At 39.1% G+C, this 23,825-nt stretch overlaps 1 protein-coding gene across 1 annotated transcript in view; it reads right to left on the minus strand.

The window, feature by feature from the left end:
* ADAMTS9 (ADAM metallopeptidase with thrombospondin type 1 motif 9) overlaps positions 1-23,825 on the minus strand; it is a 165,864-nt gene that overhangs the window by 24,510 nt on the left and 117,529 nt on the right. The window contains exons 29-31 of the mRNA XM_045832055.1: positions 22,280-22,447; positions 14,890-15,063; positions 1,033-1,206 (exon numbers count right to left, since the gene is read on the minus strand). Of these exons, the coding sequence (XP_045688011.1) occupies positions 1,033-1,206; positions 14,890-15,063; positions 22,280-22,447 (516 nt within the window). The remainder of the gene's footprint in view (positions 1-1,032; positions 1,207-14,889; positions 15,064-22,279; positions 22,448-23,825) is intronic.

The following is a 23,825-nucleotide window of genomic DNA, read 5'->3' on the forward strand; positions in this document are numbered from 1 at the left end:
TGTTTTTGGCAAATGGCAACTGGTTTTGATGTTATAGATCTTTCAGTATTTGAAAATATCATGAAGTTTGAAAATAATACAATCATGCTATTATTACTATTGGTGGATTAATAATAAAAGTGTCCAGATAGCAACTGTATCTGGAGGCGATAGGGAAAAACGGATACTTGAGGCCCTGGCTGGTGTAGCTCAGTGGATTGAGAGTAGGCCTGTGAACCAAAGGGTCATGGGTTCAGTCCCAGTCAGGGCACATGCCTGGGTTGTGGGCCAGGTCCCCAGTAGGGGACATGTGAGAGGCAACCACACATTGATATTTCTCTCCCTCTCTTTCTCCCTCCCTTCCCCTCTGTCTAAAAATAAATTTAAAAAAATCTTTAAAAAAAGATACTTGAGATTCCTTGGGTAATATGGAAAATTATTTTGTTCTTTGGAATCAGAGGTTGTTAAATGGGTAACCCACATCTGGCCCATGAACGTGTTTGGTTTGCCCCCTACAATGTTTCAAATGACCAATCTGAGTCCACAATTTAACAATAGGAGATCTCACATATAATTCCAGATTTTTGTCCTCTCTTGAAAAGTCAAGTTTGGTAAGACCGGACCTGCATTTCTGCATGGCCTCAGCTGGAGTGGGACAGACCCTGTCCCGCTACACACCGTATGCTGGTTTGTCTTCTTGACACTGAGACATTTTCTTATACTTAATTCTCTTCAGGCACTGAGAGGCATCTTATGATGCCTCTTATGAATTTGCAGCCTCTGTAATAATTTCTTCCTAATCACACCAACAAGACATCAAGGTGAATCACAGAATGAAGAGTTGAGGGGAGCTCAGACCACCTGGTGTACCTCCCCCAATATGCACACGTGGGGCTCTGGCCCAGGAAGGAGGAGGGACTTGTTGGAGAACTCAGTGTTTACAGGCAGAACTGGCAGGTGGGCCAAGTCTCCCACATTCCTGCCTTCGTCACTTTGCTTCCCTCAGGTCGTTGTTGACCTGAAAACTACAGTTACAGAATCCCCAGGATGTACCTCCGACCATTCTCCTGTGATCCAGACATATTCGCAGGGTTGCAAACTACAGCTCTCCTGGTCGGCAGGCCGCTTGCTGCTGTCACAGTGCATACCATGAACCTCGCTGCCTTTTTCCTCATCCATACACATCACCCTGCGGTACCTAGAGCCTTCGCCACAAGTCTTGGTGCACTATTAAAGACAAACAAAATGAGTGCTGATGTGGAAGAATAATAGAATAATATTCTGTTGTTATATATACTTATCTATGATATGTAGAAAAATAATATCCTGTTGTTATAATTATTTGTTTTCCTGTCTATAGCCCCTTAAGACCCTGAGATCTCTGAGGCCAGCAGTTATCAGAGAACTCAGACTTTTACCCAGTTCCCTGCAATACTGCTCCTGGCGAAGTGAGAAGCATTCAGTGAGTAGCTGTCTGAGTGCCAGAAGGAAATCGGGAAGGAATGAATGTCAGGTCTGGAAAGGACCTGAAGGTATGTTTACTTCAAATACCCACTCAAACATGGAATCTTTTTAAAATTATGGCCAAATGGTAGTCAAACTCTTATTTTCTCCTTTCCCTGACTCAACAGATGACTAAACATCTCTCGAGTCAAGAAAGTTATTACTTGTCCAAGTGGCCCATTTCATCTTACAACAGAAATAAATATATCTTTGCAGATTCCAGTGTCTTGTCTTAGTGGCTGAATACAGAGCAGCATGAAGGACAAGTTTCATTTCTCACCAATGATTCCTCTTTAGGGACTTAAGGAGAGCTTTTCCTGTGGCCCCTACAGCCCTTTCTTCTCTAGGTGAGCGGCTCTCATCCTCAGTCATTCAGCCAATTTTCACCAAGTTTCTAATAAGTGTCAGGCCCTGGGGTGGGTCCTGGGTGAACAAGAGTGTACACAATGGCACAGACTCTGCTCTTGGAGAGGACTGTGTATTTCAGTAACAAAAACAAACGGTAAAGACTGAGAGAGTTAGGGAGTGAGGGTTAGTAGTTGCTCTGATTTCCATTTTTCAGATGAAGAAAGTGGGGCTGTAGTGAGCCTGAGTAACTTGTCCCAGGTCATACATCTCTTTATGGGGTAGAAGGGACTGATATTTTTATTCCCATGAACCAAGTGAGGAAAACAGAGAATCTGGTAAGTTTTGTCCTAGGATGACCTATCTCCATGCTGTCTACTTGAGTTTCAGAGTCAATTTAACTCAAATTTCTTTTTTTGAGAAAATTGAACAGGTGCATGCATGCACACAAAAGAATGAAACTAGACCACCTTATTACACCATGTACAAAAATAAACTCAGAGTGGATTAAAGACTTAAGTGTAACACCCCAAACCATAAAGCTCCCAGGAGAAAATATAGGCAGTAAAATCTCTGACATTTCTCTTAGCAATATTTTTTTCTGATATATTTCTTTGGGCAAGAGAAACAAAAGAAAAAAAATAAACAACTGGGATTACATCAGACTAAAATGTTTTTACATGGCAAAGGAAACCACCAACAAAGTAAAAAGACAACCTATGGAATGGGAGAAGATGTTTGCCAATGAAACATATGATAAGGGGTTAATATCTGAAATTTATAAAGAACTCATACAACTCAACAACAAAATACCAAGCAATCCAATTAAAAATTGAGCAGAGGACCTGAACAGACACTTCTCTAACAATGGCCAATAGTTATATGAAAAGAGGCTCAATGTCACTAATCATCAGAGAGATGCAAATGAAAACCACAATGAGATATCACCTCACACCTGTCAAAATGGCTATTATTAATAAATCCACACACAACAAGTGTTGGTGAGGATGTGGAGAAAGGGGAATCCTTCTGCACTGTTGGTGGGAAAACAGACTGGTGCAGCCATTGTGAAAAGCAATGTGGAGGATCCTCAAAAATGAAAAATGGCACTGTTTATAACTGATTCCATTTCTGGGTATATATTCAAAGAAACTCAAAACACTAATTTGAAAGGATATATGCACCCCTATGTTCATTGCAGTGTTATTTACAATAGTCAAAATATGGAAGAAACCCAAGCTCCCATCAGGAGACAAGCGGATAAAAAAAGTGGTGATACTTATATACAAAAAATATTACTCAGCCATAAAAAGAATGAAATCTTACCATTTGTCCAAATTCTTTTTTTTAAGAGTTTTGTGGAATAGAACATCCATTTCTTTTTTTTAAGATTTTATTTATTTATTTTTAGAGTGGGAAGGGAGGGAGATAGAGAGAGAGAGCGAAACATCAATGTGTGGTTGCTGGAGGTTATAGCCTGCAACCCAGTCATGTACCCTGGCTGGGAATCGAACCTGCGACACTTTGGTTCACAGCCCGCGCTCAATCCACTGAGTTACGCCAGTCAGGGCAAAATCTTACCATTTGTGACAGTATGGATGGGCCTAGAGGTTATTATGCTTAGTGAAATAAGTCAGTCAGAGAAAGAAACCATATTTCACTTACATGTGGAATCTTGAGAACAAAATAAACAAACAAAACTGAAACAGACTCATAGATATAGAGAACAGACAGATGGTTGCCAGATGGGAGGGATGGTGGGGGGACAGGGTGGAAGATACAAAGGGATTAATAAGTACTAAATGGTGCAAAATAGTCATGAGGAATGTAAAGTACAGCATAAAGAATATAGTTAATAATGTTGTAATAACTATGTGTGGTGCCAGATGGGAACTGGAAATATCAAAAGGCACACTTTGTAAAGTATATAATTGTCTAACCACTATGTGTACACCTGAAACTAATACAAAATAATATCAGTATAAACTGTAATTGAAAAATAAAATTTAAAAAGAAATTCTTTCCTGAGATGCTTCTTGTTTTTCTTGACCCGTTAAGCAGTCACTCTCTATCCCCATCCTCCCAGGCCCTGGCAACCACCTCTCTGCTTTCTGTCTCTATGAATTTGCCTATTCTGGGTATTTCATATGAGTGGCATTATCCAGTGTGTGTCCTTTCGTGACTGGCTTGTTTCATTTCACATAATGTTTTCAAGGTTCTTCCATGTTAAGCATGTATCTTGTCTATGGCTAAATAATAGTCCATTGTATGGATGTACCACATTTTTTCAAATGTCGATGGACATGTGAGTTGTTTCCTTCTTTTGACTACTGTGAGTAGTGCTGCTGTGGACATTCATGTACAAGGTTTAAAGCCTGATTTCAGTTCTTTTGGGTGCATCCCCCAGAGTGGAAGTGCTGGGTCACATTGTATTCCTGTCTTTTGTGAGCCACTTTATTTTTCAAGAAGTAGAAGGGATATATAGTACATCCTGGTAGTCCCTTATCATTTACAAACTTGACTCAAAATTTATTTTTCCTGCTTGGAAGAAAACTTCAATATCTAAAATGTGAAGTTATATGCAGTTTTTCTGGGGCACAAACATGAATCAAAAGCACTATAAGATGAGCACAAGGGAGCAAATCCCTCCCAAGCAGTGCAGGAGACCGGCTGGGTCCGGTTCCGAGCTCAATCCCAGCTCAATGGTTTTTGGGTTTTCTGTACCCCTGGAGGGTGCTGGGAATGACTGTGAAGAAATAACGTTTTTATTTCCTCATTTTAAAAATGCCACGTACATTAAGGAGCCACTGAATGTTACAAAACAAACAAAACATGGTTAATCTGTGCTGTGTAGATATATGCAGAAGAAATGCATAACTCCCCTTAGAAAAAGGAATTCCTTAGAACCTAGGTGACTCAGAAGATCATGATGGAGCAGACAACCTGGATTAACCCTTCCAGTGTCCTGTCATTTTCACTGACTCATAGGGTTTTCATCTGTGTCAGTGAGTAACTGGTTAGAGCAGAAATGCAAGGATTACTAAATACTTTCTGCTTGTTAAGTGTCTCTCTCTAGGGTTTGAAGAATGTTTAATTACTATAAATACTCTTTTGCCAATGGTAGAAAAGGGAGTCGGGAAACTTTACCTGGTGTAAAAAATATCCAAACCTGTAGAAAAATGTTATGAGTTTATTTGAGCCAAATTGATGTCAATTGCCAGGAAGTAATATCTCAAAGGATTGAGAAAATGCTCTGAAGAATGTCAATTTTGCATCTTATTCTATACTTTAGAATCAGAGATGTAAGGGGGTTACATGAAATCCATTGGTGATCAATTAAGGTGGTGGGAGAAAGCCAAGCGGGGAAATCTCTGAGATTGGATAAAAAGTAAGATGGAGAGACACATACTTCCTTTACATAGATAGTACAGGATAGATAATAATTAACATTTACAGCTCATTGAGATGGTATTCGGGGAAACAAGGTAACAATGAGGGGTTCTTGAGGTCTCTGCTCAGTGCAGAGGTTGTGGCCTGAGGGGTCTGGAAAAGGAGATTACCCTGACATTTCAAAGGTATGTTATCTTAGATGCAAAAGGACAGCAGACAGGCTCACTTAAGTAAACACTGACCTTTGTCAGGGAAGCTACAGGCCTAGGACGTGACTACCCTCATGACCTGCTTGTACTCAGAAATTTTTATGTTCAAACCATTGTATGTGGTTATTTTAGGTCTCTGAGTTTGTAGGACACACCCTGCTGGCCTCCCTTGAGCTTGTCAGGTTTAGCATGTGGACTTTTTAGTCCACAATTGAGTATAACTTTTAGAAAAATAGAAATAAGTGACTGACAATGCTCAGTGCTTTGAATTAGTCAACAGAAGCTCTAAAATCATACAGCAAGTCTTTTCTCCTGGAGTCCTACATCTGAACTAGAGCATGAGCCTGGGTGACCAGGAAAAAAGCCTAGACCTGTGCTTTGGATTTTATCAGTCTTTGGTAATATCACTTCCCCCTGTGATTTATGAACTCTTTCCTTTCTCCTAGAAAATGATCTAGAAATGCCCTGAAAAACAGCTGGAGAGATCAACTATCCTCATTTTAATTATAACAGATTTTCTAAATTTTATTACAGTTTTTAGGAAAAAGTATACCAAGTGTCTAAGTCATGCCACCAGCCTTCTGAAACTCCAGCCACACTGTGATTCAAAAAACAAATAACCACAGCACTGGGCTGAACTGGGTAGCTGGCCTGTAGTTTTATAGGCTACATGAGCCTTTAAATGTGCTGAAATTAGCAGGAGCAGGGTGGGGGATAACTTTCCAAATTTGAGGGTAAGACCTAAAATAAACATTTAATGTACTATTTTATTTAGCTAGGTAGGTTGGCCACAGGGTAAACATCTAAAAAGAGTTATTTGAGAAATGGTCTTTCCTTTAGTCAAAGATTGCAATCAAGCTGCTGTATACTCTTTTGGTGAGATTCCCTAACCATTGTGGGGGTAAGGGGTGAAAATCACTTCATATTCATGTTTTCTACCTTTTAAGGTTGTTGCTTTTCTCTACCAGTGAAAGAATCTATTGTGTCGTTTCCAGGGCCAGCTACCATTGTCAGGGGGTGTGAGCACAGACAAGTCGCAGGACAAATGCAGAACCTAACAGCACTATATTCTGTGTGCTGTGCAAAGGTTTCTGTGCTAAGGAACAGTGTTAATAGTCAGTTTATCTAACATGGCTCTACATTAAAGGAAAAGTGCTCTTTAAGTTACCAATAGTTTCTATTCTCAAAGCTCATGTTACAGTCAGAAATGTGAATTTCCGAACACCTTTTGCACACTTTTACCACAAAATAGTTTATTTTGCATAGTAAAAAGGCAGACACAATACTGTGGAGACATTTCATAACTTTAAAGTCATTCAAACTTTCAGCCAGTACTTTCAACTGGCCAAGTTCTGTATTGGGTGCTTGGGGACAGCCCTGACATCCTCTTACTCCCTTTCTCTCTCAATTAGGATACCCAGGGTGGCTACTTCTCCCAGTTTGGGGTCCCTGTGTCAAGATAACAGGTGAACTGGTGGCCCTTGGCTTTAATGTTTAGGGTGTTTTATGTGGCTGTGTGAGCAGACATGAGTTCACAACAGTGATTGTGACAGAGGAAGGAGCCATCAAAGTCTTCTGCAACTGTGACAGCAGAAGAGGACAAGGGGTGGGAGTTCCCACAGTGCTGAAAGGGATGCTGCATAGCAGGGGACAAGGAGGAGGAGTGCAGAGATTGGTGAGTAAATCAGGCAAGAAGGAGATGGCTGCCAGCTCAGGAGGGGCTCTGCATGCATGGAGGCTAGAGGTGAAGGTCAAGGGGAAGTGGGGCCAGGATGATGACGGCAGTTTGGGGTTGTTACAGTCTTCAGTCTGAGACAGGAATTCCAGAAGGTGGGCAGAGATCAGGTCTTGAAGGGGCTTGTAAACCTCCTACACTGTTCCAAAGAAAATCCAAACCCTTGCCCTGGCCTACAGGGGACATCATAACCAGCCATGCATGCAGTCCCACCTCATATCAGCATCTCGTCCCCACTCCCTCTGCTCAGCCCATGCTCTGCTTTTCTATGCAATGGCACTGGGCTCTGTTCTCCCTCTTCCTTCGACGTGGAATCACGTTCTCTTGCCCTTTGCCCCCTGACCACCCTAGAGAGGTAGGCCTGGCCTGTCTTCTCTGTCTCTCTCTCAGAATCTAGTTTCTTTCCCATCACAGCACTTTTCACAATCAGCAATTTCATGTAACATGTTTGTTTGCTTGTTTTCTCTGTCAACCCCGCCATGGCAATTCCATGATCTCTTCTGCATCCCTGATGCAAACCTACTACCTGGCGATGAGCAGGTGTTGTGGGTACTTGATAAAGATTTGTTGAGGCCCTGGCTGGCGTAGCTCAGTGGATTGAGCGCAGGCTGAGAACCGAAGTGTCACAGGTTTGATTCCAGTCAGGGTACATGCCTGGGTTGCAGGCCATGACCCCCAGCAACTGCACATTGATGTTTCTCTCTCTCTCTATCTCCCTCCCTTCCCACTCTAAAAATAAATAAATAAAATCTTTTAAAAAAAGATTTGTTGAATGAATAAAAGAGTTAGTATCTGGCCCTTGTACATACATCAAAACCTGATCACTCCTATTGGAAACTTGATAAAATCTTTATATCATCTGACAGAGGACTTGCTGCTCATTTCTAACTTTTCTGTGTCAAGAAGATAAACTTGGAAATCACTCCACAGCTGATGTCAATAAAAGTTCTTAGAATCCAAATATGTATGAGTGACCCAAGCCCCTGCCTTAGGCCAAACAGCTGTGGGGCAGGCAGCTCTGCAAAGGCCAGATATATCCGAGCACAGCTTGTCCATGGCACTGTGTCAAGGAAATAAAACAGCTGTACTTTTAAGAAAACAGAGTTTGTTTGACTGTTGTAAAAGACATTCTAAAGATTTAAAGAAGAAAGGCTATCAATTACCAGATTGTTTTTTAATGTCTCCCTTCCTCCCTCCCTCCCTCCCTCCCTCCCTCCCTTCCTTCCTTCCTTCCTTCCTTCCTCTCAACTCTCTTTTTGTTCCTCCATTCATTTTATTCATTCAACAAGTGCCTTCAATGCTCTGGTGCTGTGCTGAATGCTGGGGAAAACTAGTCAATAGGCTTTCTGACCCCTAACAGCAGATAACACAGATAAGGAAAGCAGGCAACAATAATTTAGACTGGACCTGCTAAAGCAGAGTATTTTCAAGGCAGTAAGAGCTAGTAGAGGGCCGTCTCAGTCAATAGTGTGGAGGAGTGATCACCATGGGCTCCTGAGAAAAAGTGATGTCTTGGCTGAGCCTTGAAGGATGCACATGGGTGACTGAAGTAAGGGAAAGAGCAGGGCAGCCTTATGATATAGAGTTCCTGGGGAGGAGAGAGAGAATATTCCAGGTAAAGATTAAAAAAGAAAAAAGAAAACTTGCAAGTCCTGGGAAATTTATTTATTAGTGCTAAGAGATGCATAAGCTACATACTCACAGTTCAAATTTGACAGAAAGCCCTCTGCAGGTATAAGAAAAACTTTAAGTCAAATTATAATACTATTAATAAGTAAATACTTTATGATTTTATAATCATAAAGAAATTTTAAAAGTATTTGTTTTTCTTTTTTTAAATTCCAACAACCTCATGAGCATTATAAGGCTAAAGTGAGTAAAACTGATCACCCAGAGGCCAAGTGTCTAGCCTAAAGTTGGCAGGTGATATTAAAAGCCCATCATTGTGATAATGGAGGCTAAGCTGAAGTGCTGGTCATCATGTGAACTCTCCACCAAGGCTACTATACTGAAGAGAAGCAGCATTGGAGGAAGATCTAAAATGTACAGAACCCTCTCACTTATTCTCAATCTTCAGCACAACTCTTCAATCCCTTCAACAGAGTCTGCCATATAATCCCCATTTAGCAGATGAACTAACTGGAGACCAGAAATAAGAAGTTGATTTCTGGCCCTGGCTGGCATTGCTCAGTGGATTGAGTGCCAGCCTGCAAACCAAAGGGTTGCTAGTTCAATTCCCAGTCAGGGTACATGCCTGGGTTGCAGGCCAGGTTCTCAGTAGGGGGTGCATGTGAGGCAAGCACACACTGAAGTTTCTCTCCCCCTCTTTCTCCCTCCCTTGCCCTCTCTCTAAAAATAAATAAATAAATAAATACAATCTTAAAAAAAAGAAGTTGATTTCTCAGAGCAGCACATGGAATGATCTTTTGTTAACAATGTGATACTTCCAGGACATAAACAAAATGAGACACTAATGTCTGGATAGAGCATTTTTCTCTTCTCCAATTATTTTGCCCTACATCTGAAAGTCCAGGTGCTATACTGTGCTGCCATGAAGGCACACTGATGTCCCTTCTGCCTACATAGCCAAAAGGCCTCACAATAAACAAAAGTGGTCCACTGAAGTGCTCCAACATCATCGAGACCCCCCTCTATCCAGTCCAACCACATGGCTTAAGGTCTAATTATCAACCAACTGGACCAGGAATTTTATTTTTAGAAGCAGGTGGGGGTGGTCACCCAGTCAAGGGAATTCTACTTCGACGCCAACTCTGCAGTAAGAGGCTGGAAAAGCCATCAAGAGGGGAATAAAATTATTCAACTTAGACAACCAAAAGGTAGGGGAATATAAAGATTCAGAGCATGTGTTCTACAGGTCGGGCTGCTGGGCTTTGAATCCCAGCCTTATTACCTGGTAGATGCATGAACTTGGATGAAATAACCTATCTAATCCTCAAGTTTCCTCATCTTTAAGTGAGGATAGAAATTTAATTACTATATTAGAGACTTATGGAAAAGGCTAAATGAGGTTCTCCACATAGTGCTCAGTCTATAGCTTAATAAATGATAAGATGTATGATTTTTAAAATCATCATCAGTAGTAGGGCCATTGTGCTATACAGCTCTAGTGAGTACCTCTACCATTGCAGCCTATGGAAACAGCACCTCTGGAGCTGTGCAGTACACAGCAAGGGTGGTTGTATAAAATATGTTGATGATGCTATTGTACATATGCAGAACTTGTACTTCTCAAGGTGGATGTGTGGATTATTTCTCAAAAAGAGAAGGGTGCCATTTGCTACGTGCCTTGCATTAAATGCATCTTGTCAACAAATAGGCGAGTTTCAATAGTAGACAAAGGAAAGGAAAAGAAGACTGTACACTCAAAAAGCAAACAAGAGCTCTGATGGTTGCCAAGGACTACTAAGAGGAAGATGACTTCCTGTAAAGGGGTGGGCTGGGGAAACCTCCCATTCGGTGGGCTCTGAGGCTGTGCCTTGATGTGCTCACTTACATCAAGTCAATGCCTGCCCCAACTAGGTACCAGGTTAAATGTAGCAGAGTGAGTGGGTGAGAGAGGAGGTGGGAGGAAGAAAGAAGGTGAAAGCCCAAAGGAAAGAGATGACTGCCAACAATGGAACCATTAGCGGGGGGAGGGGAAGGGAAGGACAGGGCTGGAAGGCTAGGTCCCCACACATTTGAAGCCTATAGTTCTTTAAAAAATCCCATTTAAAATTGCATCAAAAAATAAAACTAAGAATAAATTTATTCAAGAAAGTGAAAGATCAGTACACTGAAAACTGTAAGACACTGACAAAAGAAACTGAAGGAAACACAAATAAATGAAAAGATATTCTATTCTCATGAACTGGAAGAATTAATATTGTTCAAATGTCTACACTACAGATTCCATGCAATCTTATCAAAATTAAAAAAGGTATTTTTCACAGAAATTTTAAAAAATCCTAAAATTTGTATGGAAATTAACCCACAAAAGACCCCCAAATTACCAAAGCAATCTTGACAAAGAAGAACAAAGCTGGAGGCATCACACTCCCTGATTTCAACCTACAATACAAAGCTATAGTAATCAAAACAGTATGTTACTGGCATAAAAATAATACACATATTAATGGAATAGAATAGAGTCACTATTCTACTAGAAATAAACCCACACACATATGCTGAGATAATTTATGACAAAGGAGCCAAGAATATACAAAGGGGAAAGGATAGTCTCTTCAATAACAATGTTGGGATAATAGCTACCTGAAAAAGAATCAAATGGGACCCATATCTTAGACCATACACAAAAATCAATTCAAAATGGACGAAAGACTTGAACATAACACCTGAAACCCATAAAACTCCTAGGAGAAGACATATGGGTCAGTTTCTTGACATCAGTCTTGGCAATGATTTTTTGGATTGACACCCAAACCAAAGGCAACAAAAGCAAAATAAGTAAGTGGACCACATCAGACTAAAAATGGGCAAAGGACCTGAACAGACATTTCTCAAAAGAAGACATACAAAATGGCCAACAGATATATAAAAAGATGCTCAACATCACAAATCATCAAGGAAATGTAAATCAAAACCAGTATAGATAATGCCTCACACCTGACAGAATGGCTATCATCAAGAAGACAAGAAATAACAAGTGCTGGCCATGATATGGAGAAAAGGGAACCCTTGTGCATCGTTGGTAGGAGTATGAATTGGTGCAGCCATTATGGAAAACAGTATGGGGGTTCCTCAGAAAATTACAACCAGAGCAACCATATGATGCAGCAATTACACTTCTGGTTATTTATCCAAAGAAAACAGTCACTAACTCAAAAAGATGTACGTACCCAATGTTCATTACAGCAATATTTACAATAGCCAAGATATGGAAGCAACCTAAGTGTCCACTGATGGATAAATAGATACAGAAAATAGGGTCTTCTCTCTCTCAATTATACATATATTATATTCACATATACATATATGAATATAATTCAGCCATTAAAAAAAGGAAATCCTACCATCTGCAACAACATGGATGAAGCTTGAGGGCATTATGGTGATATAAATCAGACAGAGAATGACAAATACTGTATGATATTACTTACACGTAGAATATTTAAAACACGAAACTTACAAATATGGAGAAGCTGGTCAAAATGTAGAAACTTCCCGTTATAAGATAAGTAAGTCCTGGGGATGTAATGTCTAGCATGGTAACTATAGTTGACAATACCATATTGTATATTTAAAATTTGCCAAGAGAGTAGATCTTAAAACTTCTCATCACAAGAAAAAGAATTTGTAAGTATGTGAGGTAACCAAGTGAAGTAAGTCAGATGGAAAAGTGCAAGAACCATATGATTTCACTTATATGGTTCACTATAGTTAATAGTATTAGTATTTAGCTATATAGCTATAGTATTTCACTATAGTTAATGGATATTAATTATAACTTACTATAGTAATTATTTTGTAATATATACATATATAAAATAATCATATTTTCACCAAAAATGAATACAATACTATGTCAATTATATTCAATAAAACTGGAAAAAAAAGCCCTGGGTGGCATAGCTCAGTGGATTGAGCGTAGGCTGCAAACCAAAGTGTCACAGGTTTGATTCCCAGTCAGGGCACATGCCTGGGTTGCAGGCCACGGCCCCCAGCAACCCCACATTGATGTTTCTCTCTCTCTCTTTCTCCCTCCCTTCCCTCTCTAAAAATAAATAAATAAAATCTTTAAAAAAACTGGGAAAAAGTAGAATAGCCACAGTACTTATATAAAATAATAATAAAAAAGAATACAGTGCAGTATTTCACAATGTTCTAAGAGAATAAATGTGGTGTTGAGTCTTGATTCTTCCAATTGCTAGGTATGTGGCATTTGGACAAGTGACATTGGCTCTCTGAACCTCAGTTTCCTTGACTGAAAAATGGGGTCATAATAATAATGCCCACTTTGTCTAGTGGTTATAAAGATTAAGTCAGGTGGTGAACATAAAGCATTTAGCACCATGCAGGTCACAATTTACCCCTGTTATAAAAATTCTTCCTGGTAGTAAATTTCTGTCTTACTATTCGTATCTCCACACCTTTTACAAAATGCACTTTCTTTTTTAAATTTAAATTTATTGGGATAACTTTGGTCAATGACACTATATAAATTTCAGGTGTACAACTTTATAATTTGGCATCTGAACATTGTATTATATGCTTACCACCTGAAGTCTAGTCTCCTTCCATCACCATATTTGACCCCCTTTATCCTCTTCAACCTCCTCACCTCCTTTCTCTCTATTAACCACCATACTGTTGCCTGTGCTTATGAGTTTACTTCTTGCTTATTTGAATAGTTTGTTGCTTTCAGTTCTATATTCCACATATGAGTGAAATCAAATGGCTCTTGCACTTTTCCACCTGACTTACTTAGCATGACACCCTCAAGATCCAATCATGTTGTCACTGTAACTTACTGTGACAATTATTTTGTGATATAGACATATATCAAATCATCATGTTTTCACCAAAAATGAATACAATACTATACATCAATTCAATAAAACTGTAAAAAAGTAGAATTGCACTTTTTCACCTGACTTACTTCACTTAGCATGATACCCTCACAATCCAATCATGTTGTCACTAGTGGCAGTATTTCATCCCTTTAATGGCTAAGTAGTATTCCATTGTAGACACAGGGTGGGACAAAAGGAGGTTTACAGTTGTGAGTATGTAAAATACAGAGTTTATTCTTGTGTTGTTATTTATTACTTATTGTATTATTTATTTGTATTTCATGTGAAACAGTTTATTCTTTTATTATTTCTATCCATTAATTATTGTGTTATTTATTTGTATTTCAACTGTAAACGTACTTTTGCCCACCACTCTATATTTACTACACCTTCTTTATCTAGTCATCTGTCGAAGGACACTGGGTTGTTTCCGTGTCTTAGCTACTGTGAATAACAGTATGCATCTTCTATTTCATTTCAATATCAATGGACATGGTTCTGCTTCCTAAAGCTCTTTTCTTCCTATTCTACAATTGAATTTTCTGTTCTGGATACAGAGGCTAGCTCCTATTAATGTCTTACCTTTTTAGCCAGACTTTTCCTTGGGGACAGTTAGTATATTCTTTGACAAAACATTAATATTAAACATTAACATTTTCTTTAACCAAACATTAAATGGGAGAAAAACAAGTCTATTTCTGCATCAACAGAGCAATTCTTCAGATTCCATCATTTTCTTAATGTTGTGAAATACTTCACTAATTAATTAGGGTTTCAGGTGAGGGCCTGTCTCCTACCTGACAGCCAAGGCCTGGGAGGAGGAGGAATACAGTCCCACTGGAGTCTGTCTGTGGCTGTCTGCCACAGAACAACCAAGTCTAGATACACAGGTTTAAAATATTTCATGCATTTCCCCTCCTCCTGTGACAGTTATCTGCATGCATTTGGCCTAACGCCTGTTAAAGTTTCTCTGGAGGCAGCCAGACTAGGAACATTCAAGGACGCAGACAGAGGAATTTTGAAAAAAGGAGGAGCCATCCCAGCCTGGTGGGAGTGAGCTGCCTGCCTCTGACCACAAACCTTTGGGAGAGAGCCAGGTTTGTCACTGTGCTTGAAGGCTTCACAGGGGATAGATATGATGATAGCAAGGGGGTTGAACAAAATGCCTGGCAAGTGCCTACTTCATGGCTCTACTTACTTCTTGCCATTCCTCTGCCCTCCAAGCATATAGAGGACACAGCGGGGCTTGGCAGGTGCGCTCCAACTCTGGTCTGATGTAGGGGTTGCACTCGGTCTCGCTGCCTACCTTGCGTGTTCCCATCTGACAGCCCACATTTCTCCGCTGCACGCCTTGGCCACAGGACACAGAGCACTAAGAAGACAAGAGTGTGTAAGTGGGAGCTTTGGGTCATTGGGTGTGTATGTGTGTGCATGTGTGGTGGGGGGAGCCACAGATCTGGGGAATGCACCCCTAATCCAATGCCTTTCACAGCTATCACAAGGATTTCTAATTTTCAGTGAACAGACCCAAAGTAAGGTCTTAAATCTTCAAACTCACTGCCTATGAGTATTGGTGACTAAGGAAGGTATTCAAGTTTCAGGAATCTCTAAAGTTACCAAAATTTTAGGACAATTGAAGAGATTGGGAGAGAGATCATTAGGAAACATTTAGTACAAACTAGAAATAGAGCTGCCATGTGAAATAAAAATCCTAAATAATTTCTATCCTGGAGGATATGAGGCTCTTAGAAATTAGAAGTACAGTACTCTACCAGAATAATTTCTTGGCAGGTTAAGAGTATAGCCCAAAGAGAGTAAATCACTGAAGATTTTAGGACCTTGTATGTAGAATTATTTTCTCCAGCCTCTTCCTTTTCTTGCTCTTATTTCTGGAGAGAGAGGAATTTTTTCTAAACTATGCAATTCACCAGTATTTTTGTCTATCTACAACCTTAGTTGACTATATAAGAATAAAAGCTGGCAAGGAAAAAACATTTCCTTAGGCATTATGTTTCAGCTCTCAAAAAATACTGTTAATCAGGCTGAAGCATTTGGCAGACCAAGTTGCAAAACATCATATTAAATCTGCAATTAACTTTCATCTAAATTAATTTTTAAATGTTTTTTTCATTGCTGGATTTTATAATTTCACTTATGGTCAAGCCAAAAATGATACTCTTTATTAAGGCTTTGACAGAAATGAAAGGCACCATTTGACTGAAAAAAAAAACCCAGTATATTATTACACTTAGCTAGTTAAAAATTTTACCAAGTTCTTCTGACAGCTCAGCCTCCACTAATTTGCCTGGCATTGAGAAAACAAGTTTAACATACATTAAAACCATATGCATAAGAGGAAGTCTTAATAAAGAATAGAATCATGCTCGTTTAAATTAGAAAAAATTTCTTGTCCAATTAACCTGCAATAGGACTCCTCTCACTCTGAGCTAATGGAAATGTGGTATCAAGTACACCCACTGAATTCTACTGAATATTAATTTTATTGCCATTTCAGATTTCAAGAACACAGGCAACTTGGGAAATCACATTGTTTCAGATGAGTCTAAGCTAGGCAGGAGCTTAAATGTTCACATGAAAGCCCGCTAAAGACAGGAAATATTTTGGCGCAACATGGCTATTATTGTTTGGATTTAATTGTATTAATTGGATTTAAGGGGTTTGTGACCCACGAAAAACCAGACTTTTAAAGTCATCATATGCTGGTGGAACCAGGAGTGCCAGGACACAAGTGACTATTTTATCTACAGAGAATGGCCATATAATGTTATGGGAGCCACACATATAATATTTCCCATTGATTACCCTGGAAATGAATGAACAGTACCACGGGAGGGTTACCACACCAATAACAGAAACATTCAAACACTGGTATCATCAACAAACAACAACCCCCAAATCCTTTGGCTATTTGAATTTGGGGTCTAAAATGTAAAACCGTACATGTCCAGAACAATGTATCCAAATGGCAATACCAAGGAAGAAAAAGAACAGTTACATAAACAAATTTGTGTTGGGCACAGTGTTGATACATATTCAAGAGCTCACAATGCTTTAATAGCCTAAGGAAAAAAGAAACAACATTAAAGACTTTTAGGCTGCATACTATTCAGGCTGTAAGTCAATGAAAACTCTTTTTAATGCTATCATTACTGAGTAAATTACATATAGTTGGACAAAGGGAAGGTATTAAGAGCCCTAAGTATGCAACATTTAAAAAATTACTCCCTACAATGTTTGATAATTTTTCAAAAAGGCAAAGACACAGGAAAGTTCAGTTACATAATATATCTTCGTGGCTTCTGACTTTTATTATGTCAAAGCCAGCTTTGAAATAATGCAAAAAAGTTTCAACCTGACTTAAATGCACAATAGGCACAAGCTCTGCCTTTCTGTGCCCTGCATCCACTGTAATCTTTGTTCAAAATGTAATGCACTGCCTCAGCTCCTTGTCTGGGTTCCAGTTTTCCTCCTGTGCTGTCTCAGGGGATGCAACATTTTGCATACACAGCCAGCCAGGCTTGCTTGGTGAATTCTGAGAGATTTGTGCAGAAACCCCATGAATAAAACAGCATCAAAAAGACCTCTGCATAACCCTGGAGGTGGTGATGGTGGTGGTATATGCACTTGCACGTGCTTAATTCTTCTGGTTTTACTTACTACATCTTTTGGTTAGTTTGTAGAGAAAAAAATTTGAGCAGTCTCTATTAATGTGTTCCCCCCAGCCATCACTCTGCACGTCAGTCTATTTGTGCAGGTTTGAAAGTAGATGTTTTTAGTTCTGAACTACTGATCCGGGAGCTGTTTCATCTCTCTACAGCTCCTGCTGTGCAGAGCTACTATGCAGAACTCACTGACTTGATGCTTATTTACTTCCATAGATAAAAAGAATCTCTGCGGAAGTTCTGATGCTTGGGGAATCATAATATACACTTGAAACCCTGGAAAGAAGTTTAGATACTTTCTTCCAGTATTACTGTGGTCACATTATTTAAAGGAGAGGCTAGCTTGAAAAATAACTATATGAACCAACGATAATAATATAATTGGTAACAACAGAAATAGCAAACTTTTACTTAGCATTTACTATGTACCAGTCTCTAAAAGAGGGTTTCTCAACCTAATAGTACCTTTTTGTTAGAGACTGTGTTGTGCATTACAGGAAGTCTAGCAGCACCACTGGACTCTGCCCACTAGGTGTCAGTTGCATTTCCCTTGCTCTGCCAAATTGTGGCAACCAAAGCTGTCTCCAGACAAAGCCAAATGTCTGAAGTGCTACAAATTCACCCTGGCTGAGAGCTTATCCCCATGCTAAGCATTTTACATAAGATACTTTTTGTATTTTTCAGTAAACTTTTAGGCACATACTCCACAAATAAATTAAGCAAAGAACAGAGATAATGACTCTAATTCAATCAAAACTAGAAAAACAAAGTCAAAGTAAATTCTGTCCCAGGCAATGTACTGACTATAGTACTGTGGATACCAGTTTTAAAATATGCTGCTAACAGGATGCAGCCTTCTGCGCAGTGTCGACTAGAGTGCAGGTGAAAAGCCTGTATGCAAGCAATTCAACACTAATGCTCATAGTTCAAACACAAACACAGTCATGAGAGCACATTATCTATCTTTAAAGCAACTCCATTTTTCCTCACTGACCATATGCATATGATTTCCTTGCTTTCTCAAAAGATGCAAGCTACATATGTGCCATGTTTCTCCCTTAAATACTTACAGAATACTTCAGAATCTGACACCACAGGTTCTGTTCTCATTGTAGTGAAAACAAAAGCTTTGCCCTGGCTGGTGTAGCTCAGTGGACTGAGTGCCAGCCTGTGGACTGAAAGTTTGCCAGTTTGATTCCTAGTCAGGACACATGCCTGGGTTATGGGGCCAGGTCCTCAGTTGGAGGTGTGTGAGAGGCAACTGGTTGATGTTTCTGTCGCACATGTTTCTCTCCCTTTCTCCTCTCTCCAAAAATAAATAAATAAAAATCTGAAAAGAAAAGGTGAAAGTCCTAACCCCAAATGGCTGGTTGATTCATAATGCAATCTCCAGCTTCTGTTTTGAAGCTGAATTGAAGAGCTTGAAAAAAATGAATTATTTCCCTGAATCGAAGACACCATTGATTGCAAGCACAGCATTGTTTTGTATCAGAAAGACAGAAAAACAAAGGCTATTAATTAAATCATGGCATTCCAATTGAGTTGTAGTCCCATCCTGACCACTGAGATGATAAAGAGTAAAAAAGACGGTAACTCAGGGTTGATGAATGATCCACTGAATAAATTCATGACTCATAAATTCTAATGTAATCATTTATTGTTTTTGTTTCTGATCTTCACTTTTTAAAAAGGCTTTCTGTTAGGAATAGGATAAGGTAAAAAAAAAATGGCACTCTGGAATGCTTTTTATTGTGACAAGACAGAGCTGAGCCAGGAATTTGATGCTGATGTTTGTCTTAAAATTTCATAGGCATCTAACCTTAGTTCTTGATAGAAATCATGTAAACAAATTGAATATGAACTTTTGAAAAAAAATGCTTTAAAACTATAGTGAGGATGTTTTTCAAGAAAAGCATTTCTTTCTTTGGAGACATTTCCTTTACAGTTTCAAGATTTTCAAAAGATGTAGCTTAAATAAAACATTTCACTTTAAATCTCAAAATGCCAGTTTTCAGGGAGAGACTATGAAGATTAGTATAGCTACCCTAGTCTCTTATCCCAATATTCTATATGTCTTATTATCATCAGACATTTTGACATGATGAGAAATTGCACTAATTATTCTTCCTACCTTGAAGAAGAGATGACCATAAAATAGCTACCAGCAGAAAACAAAGGGACCAGATGTAAAATCTAAATTTGGTGCAAATGGATAATCATTACTCTTGCTTTAATATCACTGCCTTAGGGATATTCCTATTTACTACCAGATCATTAGTAAGCCAATGATCCTTAATCATGCAGACCATCCTTCTCCATAAACCACGGGGTTTGAGTATTTTTGGGTATACTTCTAAATTGCAGAAATTGGATTTTACTTAAGTAGCACCTTGCCTTGCCTGCTTTTATATATAATTCATTTCTGCAAATCAAATCAGGAAATTTTAAAAGCTGGCCACAGACCACAACATAACTATGCTTACTTGTATCTTCTACAAAAATAACTAGGCTTTTCTAAGCAATTACTTTGAATAAGTATGGTCTTTTGGGGGGAGGCATTCTGAAAATCCTGTTACCTTATGTTTAAATTAAAAAAAAAAAACAAACCCTCACTCAGAACAACTAAACAACGAAGAGACAGTCAACCTATCAGATACACAGCTCAAAACACTGGTTATCAAGATGCTCCAGGAACTCACTGAGCACTTCAACAGCATAAAAAAGACCCAGGCAGCAATGAAGGTTGCATTGTGTGAAATAAAGAAAAATCTACAGGGAACCAACAGTGGAGGGAAGGAAAATGGGACTCAAATCAATGGTTTAGAGCAGAAGGAAGAAATAAACATTCAACCAGAACAGAATGAAGCAACAAGCATTCAAAAAAATGAGGAGGGGCTTAGGAACCTCTAGTACATCTTTAAATGTTCCAAAACCTGAATCATAGGGGTGCCAGAAGGAAAAGAGGAAAAGCAAGAAAATGCAAACTTATTTGAAAAAATAATGAAGGAGAACTTCCTCAACTGACAAAGGAAATAGACTTTCAGGAAGTCCAGGAAGCTCAGTGAGTCCCAAAGAAGTTGAACCCAAGGAGGAACACACCAAGGCACATCATAATTACATTAGACAAAATTAAAGAGAGAATCTTAAAAGTAGCGAGAGAAAAGGACAGTATTACCTACAAAGGAGTTCCCATCAGACTGTCAGCTGATTCCTCAAAAGAAACCTTGCAGGCAAGAAGGGGCTGGAAAGAAGTATTCCAAGACATGAAAGGCAAGGCGCTACATCCAAGATTACTCTATCCAGCAAAGCTATAATTTAGAATGGAAGGGCAGATAAAGTGCTTCCCAGATTAGGTCAAGTTAAAGGAGTTCATCATCACCCAGCCCTTATTATATGAAATATGAAACAGACTCATCAAGAAAAAGAAGATCAAAACTATGAACGGTAAAATGACAACAAATTCACAGCTATTAACAACCGAACCTAAGAAAACCCCAAAAACAAAAACAAACTAAGCAAACAGCTAGAACAGGAACAGAATCACAGAAATAGAGATCACATGGAGGGTTATCAGTGGGGAAGTGGGAGGCAGAGAGGGGGTGAAAAGGTACAGGGAATAAGTAGCATAAATGGTAGGCAGAAGATAGACATGGGGAGGTTAAGAATAGTAGAGAAAATGTAGAAGCCAAAGAACTTATATGTACAACCCATGGACATGAACTAAAGGGGGGGAATGTGGGTAGGAGGGGATGTGCAGGCCAGAAGGGAATAAAGGGGGGGAATGGGGCTACTGTAATAGCATAATCACGGGAATATATTTAAAAAATCAGTTAATTGTCACACACAAACAACAACAACAACAATAACAACAACAACCCATTCAGGGTTCAAACCTAATCATCACAGCTTTGTGAGGAATTTTAGACTTCCCATTGAGATCACAGGATACTACTATAAAACTTACTCTGTGTTTACCAATAAAGAGAGAAAGATTCTTTTGACTGTCTTTTTATTGAAAGAATTGGACTTTAAAATAAGCACCATTTTACATGCTGTAAACATAATATTCAGGACAAGATGCAAATAGATAAACTGAAGCTAAGGAACATAAAGAAAAGTAAGAGCATGAAAATCTGCAAGAGGACAAGCTAATTAGTGGTTTCTTAACTAAGGTTAACTGTGGGCATTTACATGAATTGAATCGTTCCCAAAATCAAAGGCCTAGAAGTTGGAGATGATAATAGTCACTTAGAAAGCTATTAAGGGTGACTAGTATGAAGCACTGCCTTGAAATTGCATCCCTCAAGGAAACCAAAGGAGGATCTACGTCTGGCTGGACACAGATGCTTTGAGGATTAAATTAAAACAAAGACAGAAACAAACGTGATCAATATCATAAAAGCCTTAAGAGGATCAGAGTCCTCTGTAGGAGAATGATGCTGAGAAGTGAAATATAGCTGGGAGGTATCAGGGACACCGATGCCAGCTCAGAGCACTAAGAAAAATCCCCATTTCTAGAGGAATTTTCTATGAGTCATGTAGAAATGAAGGATTCTCAGTTCCTTCTCATGTTAATACAGATGCCCAATGCTTCTATGGGCCTTAGGTATCAAGATGTAGGCCTCTAGAAAAATCAATCTAGAGGCTGCCAACCTTGAACCTAATTTTTTTTTAAATTGATTCTAAAGAGTATCTGTGTGGTTGGTTCTTCACTGCGCCACGACTGAGAGCACTTGCCCAAGATTCTGAGGCTAGTAAGTATCCTCACATAAAGATCCTTCCCTCCCAGTCCCCAAGCTCCCCTCTGAAAAACCAAAACCAGGCACAGGAACACAAACCAACAGGCTGGTCTCAGTCACAGGCCCGAAGGTAAGGAAGCAGTCATAGAGGAGAAGCATTGCTCACCTGACTCCAGGCGCCAGCCTTCCATTTGGGGCATCTTCCTCCTCGGCACTTTCTGTGCCCATTTGGCTTAGCAAGGTGTTTACAGTAATCACTTTCTAAATGGCTTCCATCTTTTGCCATGCAGTAAACATTTCGTTGTTTATGCCCTCGACCACAAGAGACAGAACACTGAAATATAAAGCAATGGCAAGGTTGTTGTTGTTTTTTCTAAATCACATGGAGTTTGACAAAAACGTGTGTCGTGAGATGTTAAGATCATGCCTAACAAGAGTTACCATCCCCCCCATTTCCAGTGCCATCTTGGATAACATCTCAAGGCACAACCTGGAAGGAAAGTAGCATCGGGGAAAAATGTCCACAGCATTGTGGCAGCAATCCTGTGTACTGTTTTGGGTCAGAGTGGGCAAATCTGGATAATTTAGGCCAGGAATGAAGCCCACAGATCTGAAATTGCCATGCAATTCTGATTTAAAGAATTCACCTTACTATGAATAAGGACTTCTTTTCATTTCTCATTTCATGCAGTCTCTGACCAAGATATCTCTTCAACAGAATGCCTCATGAGTCACTGATTTGAATAAAGTTGCATTTCCAAAATACAACTATGTCTAGTTTCCTAATTAAATGATGTAAGGGAGCTCTTCACCATTTTTCAGAGGATGAACTCTCAATTTTGGGAGTGAGGCATTACCTTTCAACTTTGCCTGCAGGTTCACTGAACTGTTTTAAATGTGACCTTGTCTGACCACATCTAAGCAATTTGACTCTGATTTCAGATTAGGTTTCTCAAAAAGGTTTAAGAATCAAAGTGCCCAGGGAGTCAAGACAAAAATTTGATATGACAGCTTCTTGTAGAACAGGCAACAGGCTGCCCCAGTGAGTGCCCGAGATATTCAACTTTCATTGCCTCATTAGCAATTATAGGAGTCATTACTACTTGGCTTATAAGCTTGCTGGCTCAGGTTTTCAAGACACATTATTTCCCAATATAATGTTTTTGCTTTCCAGAGGGAAATGAGTTTAAGAATGAAGGAAAATGTGAAAATGCAATGAAAATATATTTCAAGTGCCATTTCCTTCTATTCAATATTTCTTATTCCCTCCACTAACTTTGTGACTTTGTCAACTTAAATCACTGAAGTGCCCTTTTATGCCTCATAGATAAATAGCACTATGTAAAACATGTAGCCTAATATCAATTCAACCACCATTACCAACCAAGCATGCTCAAAGTTATAACATTCATAAACTTGCCAGACATGTTTTTGCAGTAAACACAAACCATTATAAAAATTTTAGTAGTAGTTGATAGATTTAAAATATGTATCTTAATAGGCATGACTATAACTTTTTATTTTAAGAGATAGTTGCATTGCTGTTTTGATTTGGGCTCTCACCTTCTGAGTATTATAATTTGGCACAGTCATTCTAGAAACCTTAATAGAGTAGACAGTGTGGAAGGAAAGAGCCCACTTTGAACACCTATACCAAAACTAAAATATCCATAATTCAACCTACAGTGTTCTAAAGTGTTTTAGGAATTTGG

The sequence above is a fragment of the Phyllostomus hastatus genome, unplaced genomic scaffold, assembly GCF_019186645.2.
Source record: "Phyllostomus hastatus isolate PE091 unplaced genomic scaffold, TTU_PhHast_1.1 phas_contig_16, whole genome shotgun sequence".
Taxonomy (NCBI): Eukaryota; Metazoa; Chordata; class Mammalia; order Chiroptera; family Phyllostomidae; genus Phyllostomus; species Phyllostomus hastatus.